General features: G+C 39.3%; 1 protein-coding gene across 1 annotated transcript; it reads left to right on the top strand.

Annotated features, from left to right (window-relative positions):
* The first annotated feature begins 811 nt into the window (after positions 1-811).
* On the top strand, positions 812-1,531 carry LOC145781742 (uncharacterized). The gene has a single exon (XM_082593412.1). It carries the CDS (start codon positions 812-814, stop codon positions 1,529-1,531), a length of 720 nt encoding a protein of 239 aa, XP_082449538.1.
* The last annotated feature ends 3,990 nt before the right edge of the window (positions 1,532-5,521 follow it).

Raw genomic sequence — 5,521 nt, 5'->3', positions numbered from 1 at the left:
TGCTACTTTTCCAGGAACCTATTGTGTGGTCGTCACAGGGGTCGTCACGGACCACCAGAGGTCCGTGAACCTCAGTTTGGGAAAAAGTCTAGATCAGTGTTGTTGGATTCACCTGCTATTAGCTTTTTTTCTGCATATTTGCCATAGCGAGGCTTTTCGCTTGTTAGCAGACACTTGAACAAAATCGAACTTTGGTGAATTGATGCACTAATTGTGTCATGCATTGAGAAGCCACAGCAATATACGCTGCTTATTCGACAGAAATGTTACGTATGTATGCAAAAAGTCTAATATATCAAAGTTACAGCAGACCATACGTTGCAAGAATTTCCAATTTTAATAATTTTTGTGAAATAGGCTGCAATGTTTGGGGATTGCAGTATTGTAAAGAATCAAATTTGTTCTGCCATCAATATCGTTATGGTCAACTAGAAAAGTCTCAATTACAAGAGTTTATTGCTTATCAGATTTCAGCACTTCAGTTTTGTTGTTAATCCAAGGACGTAGCCACGGGGGCTTGGAGACAATTCGTCGCTTTACAACTTTCTTTTGCGTCCCCCTAAAAATATGTTTTAATAGGCTACTATTGCAACGTTTTAATACTATTGATGTTGGATGACGTTTATTTTTTTTCTAGCTTCGTCACTGTGTAAATCAATCAATCAAATAATGATTTTCATTATTGCATGCTGAATAAATGTCGATTGATTGCTGAATATTGTTTTATTTTTCTAGCAGAAAGGTAGTTTTCAATAGCCTACATTTTTTCTATCAAAAACTTCTTGGTTTAATATAATAAGTTAATAACGAAATGGAGGAAACACATGATGAAAGATTTTACACATATATTTTAAGGCTCCATGATATCGGCAAAGACACCAAAGGTGCCATTTCTATGTATAACGAATGGAGTGAGAAGTATGATGATGACCATCATGCCCAAGGACATATTGCACACGAGTCACTTGTGGATTTGTTCCTTAAAGTAATGGGAAGTACCTTGACTGCAGAATGTAAAGTTTTGGACATTTGCGCTGGCACTGGATGGGTTGGCGAATACTTGCGTCATAGAGGGTTCAAAGGTCAAATAGATGCTCAAGATGGCGCACCTAAAATGCTGGAAGTCGCCAAGGCAAAAAAAGGTGTTTACAGTCAATTTTTTTGCCACATAATTCAACCAGACACGTTTTTGCCACCAGAGTTGTCAAGAGGTAATTATGACGCAATCATTGCATGCGGTTGTTTCTGGCCAGGGCATGTTGAATCTTTATCACTCAAGCACTGTGTCAATGCTGTTCGAGTTGGGGGGTTAATTTTGTTTGAATTGCGAAGAACAATATCAAAAGAAGTTTTTGATTTCAACATGGAATTTGAAAAAGAAATGTTTCGTCTGGAAAGAATGGGATTTTGGAAGCTTGTCGATGTTTGTTACAACACCAAGACCAAAAAAGTTGACGAAAAGGATGCGGTGTTTGGTGGTATGCTATATTGCTTTAAAAAATTATCAGAATATTATCAGAATACTGGTTAGATTACCACTTAATTGAAATGCTGATGAATTAGAAAGATCTCTTTCCTGTTGCACCGACAAATCATATTAATCATGCACTCAATATGCCAAGATACTTTGCACATTTACTTTAGTTAACAAATCATTTTATGAAACTTTTCAAGAGACATAGCCACATATATATTGTGTTCTCTCCGTGATGTAGCCTCAATATCATTGGATGATATATCATCTGTTTTGTACGGTGGTGGAAACAATGCACATCTGCGAGGCAAAGGACAATGCTCTACAAAGCCTTACTAAAACTGTTACGCGTAGGTACCGTACATAATAATAACAGGCTTAAGATAAATTATATTTTTTGCTTTGTAGAATATGCAGTGTATGAATTTTTCCAAAAATAAGCTTGCTCAATATTTTACATCTGCTTCCTAAAAGATGAAATGGTAGCCTAGCAGACGCCCGGTAATGCAAAGACTCTGGTTATGCAATGAGGCTGGTGGTGTTAGAATATCCTATATTTATCAGATATTGCATCGGCTTTAAATATAACTTAAATTTTTCATTGTTTAATTGTGTAGGCATCCATTAATTTAGTGTCAACACTGAACTGTGTATGTGATTTTTCATTACCTGCACACAGATCAGCTTCAATTGATTGCCTTTAAGTGATGTGCATTTGATGTTTTTCAATATTTTGCATTACAATCAGTTTATTAAATGTTGAAGAAATTTACCTTCATGCTTGTATAAAATGTAAGAAGTCGCCGCCATGTAGGTTACGAGTTTTCGAAACTTAAAGTTTGGAACGCATTTGGGGAGATTTGGAGGTAACCTATTGATTCCAAAAATTACATTAGGTTTTGCCAGGGGTGGATTAGCAAACTGAAACGTCCTGGAAAATTAGAAACAAAAATGGCCCGCTCACAAACCATTTAGAAAAAATAGTATAACTTTATCTACAGGTTATATAATGTTCTTTTTTGTATCGGGAGTTGGAGGCAATTCGCCATTGTTCACGGTCATGATTCGCTTCCTTTTTTTATGATACTGCCCAAGTTTCAGAATTGTATAAAAGCTTTTTTGTCGTATCCAGGTTGACTCCGGTAGCTGAAGATTTAGAGTAGGCATAAGTAGACGAAGACAAAGAAGCCAATCTTCGTGTCCACCTTCAGCCATGCCTTTATGTATATTGCCAAAGGCACAGCCACATGCTCTTAAGCGGTGTCGAACCAGCGCCCCTTTGGACGTCTAAACAGGGCTCTCACCACTTTGCTAAGTAGCAAGAATTTTGGTTTTGCCGTCAAGCAAGTTTTAGTTTTGAATATGTATCCTCGGACTGAACAAGGCCTTGATAGGTTATTCCTGGCGGTTACCGAGATTGACAGAGTGAAGTTTCCGATTGTTGAAGTCTTGCTGCCGGGGAATTATTCCATTCAGTAGGTGTCGCTGAATGGAAAGCAGGCAGTCCTTAGAATGCGTTGCTCAAGCGCACAGCCGGAGAGTCGGACCAGCGCCGCATGATCTTGAAGCTTCTTCGTTCACGAAGCCACGCGCTAACCAATTGAGCTATCTGGGCCTTTAGCGCCTTTTCGAACGTCGAACCAGGGCTCTCTTAACTCGGCTATGCAGCCATATAAAAGGGTTGACCAGACATAGCATTTAAATTTTGATTTATTAAAACAATTTCATTTTCCAAGTGCAGTTCTTACAATTTCTATTCGTCATAAAATTTAATGGTTTTCATCTTTAGTTATTGAATATTTAAGATAAGAAATACTTTTTACATTTACATCAAAATTAGTTAGGCTACTATTGTTGTTTTCGACGCATTCGTAACATGTTTTGGACTCCGCTTTCCATTTAAATAATCGGGAATCCCAGCGTCAAATGTCTGTCTCGCTAAAAGGAAATCCTTTACCATATACTGCAAACCCAACTGATCTTGGAGTAAAAATTGACCGGCAGTTGACGTACAAACCCCACATCGTGTCACTCCGTGCCAAGGTTACTTCGAGAAATAACCGCTTGAGAAGCCTTGCAGGAACAGGATGGGGAGCCCGAGCATCAACCTTGCATACAAGTGCACTAGCCTTGGTCTACAGCTCAGCCGAATATGCCACAGCTGTGTGGAACCGTAGCAGACACACAAAAAAGATGGATGTATGCATTAACGACACTTTGCGCATCATCACTGGCTGTCTCCGCCCCACACCTACTGCTTATCTACCAACTTTGGCTGGCATTGCTCCTGCTTATGTCCGTAGGGAAGAAGCCTCTCACAAACTGGCTTTGCATGCAAGAATCGATCCTCAACACCTTCTCCACAGTCACTCCCAAATATATGGACCAGTCAGACCTCAACGCCTGTCATCAAGGCGCCCATTCCATCGATATGCTACACAGCTTGTGGATAAGAACTTCAGCTGCATGGAGACATGGGCCCAGGGATGGAACGAGCTGCCACATATCCCTCCCCAGTTTTCAGTTATACCTACCAGCACTCTCCATCCCTTCTGGAGCAACTCTCCATCCCATCTTATTGAAGAGGAAGCAGGTTGGCAAAGTTTTTAGTGAACTATCCTAACTAATTTTGATGAAATTCGCTCTACCTGGTTTTGAGCACTTTTTGTAGCATTAATAGCATTTGTTGTTTTACATTTTTTATATGTTATCAATTATTATGATTTGAAGCAGGTAGACTACTGAAATCTCTGAATTGTGATTGCTTTGGATTTGTACTTTGCAATTAACACATAAACATAGGCGGCTGAGTAGTGGTGAGAGCCCTGGTACGATACTCGAAAGTGAGGTAGTTCGACATTGCTCAAGACAAGAGCACGCGTGGCTGTGTCTTTGGCAGGATGCTTAAAGGCATGCCTAAAGGTGGATACAAAGATTGGCTTCCTTGCCTTCTCGTCCATTTAATTTAAATATTCCAGTAAGCTACCAGGCGTGAGCCTAGATACGACAAAAACACACATAAACACGAACAACTGGAAACGGAAGACAAGTGACAAATCGCTAAAAGATATTACTTTTTTAGTAAAAGCAATATCAAGCTTTTGCGTCGAAAATGTATGGAAATAATCACATAGACTACAGGAAATAAAAAGGACAATGCGTACCGGTTCCACTAATCAAAACAGTTAAAGTACTTTACTGGTTGGTCGCCAACCGCTGCTTTGGTATAGCCTGCATATTAATAATAACTTAACGTAGCTGTAGTTGCAACAAAATACACTTTTTGTTGTATGATTGGTCGGTTTTGAATCTTTATTCTCGGACTGACAAAGCCTTGGTAGGTTATTCCTGGTAGTTTCGCATATTTGTAGAGGAATTTGACACAGGGCGGGTTATCGAGTTTGACAGAGTAAAGTTTTCCGATTGTTGAAATTGTTGCCTGAGAGTTATTCCATTCACAAGGTGCCGTTGAATGGAGAGCAGTCCTAAAATGCGTTGCTCAAGCGCACAACGCGAGAGCCGAACCAGCGCCGCGCAATCTTGAGTCGAGCACATAACCACTGAGCTAACAGGGCGAACGTTAGAATGAGGTTGTTGTTGTATGAAGTTAGATGTATTTTGGTTGAAGTTTTAGTTTAACAGAACACTACTGTAGTGTATAACAGGAAACGTAGTCTTCGTTTCAATTTTCAGGGCATGTCACTCAGTATGGCTTATCTAGGCAAAATAAGCACTGTCGCATGCTCGTGAGCAGTGTTGAACCGGCGCTCTTTCGAGTGTCATACTAAGGCTGTTACTAATTGGCTATCTATCAATGTAGGCCTACTGTAGTTAAACAATAAAAAAGCCATTTCTACGTCGGAGAAAAAAAATACTTTATGAAGATTAAGAAAAGATTTGTAGAAATCAAAAATTATTTAAATTTTACTGTACCGTATGTTAAACTTACAGTTCTGATTTTTATGAAAATACCTACAGTCATTTTTGTAACCTACTGTATTTTGTGGCAACTTGAGCAAAAAGGTGCTCATCTTACTCCTTGTCCCT

The sequence above is a fragment of the Aplidium turbinatum genome, chromosome 13, assembly GCF_918807975.1.
Source record: "Aplidium turbinatum chromosome 13, kaAplTurb1.1, whole genome shotgun sequence".
Lineage (NCBI taxonomy): Eukaryota > Metazoa > Chordata > Ascidiacea > Aplousobranchia > Polyclinidae > Aplidium > Aplidium turbinatum.
Note: the sequence above shows the minus strand (reverse complement) of the source record. Positions and strands in the feature narration are given on the sequence as shown.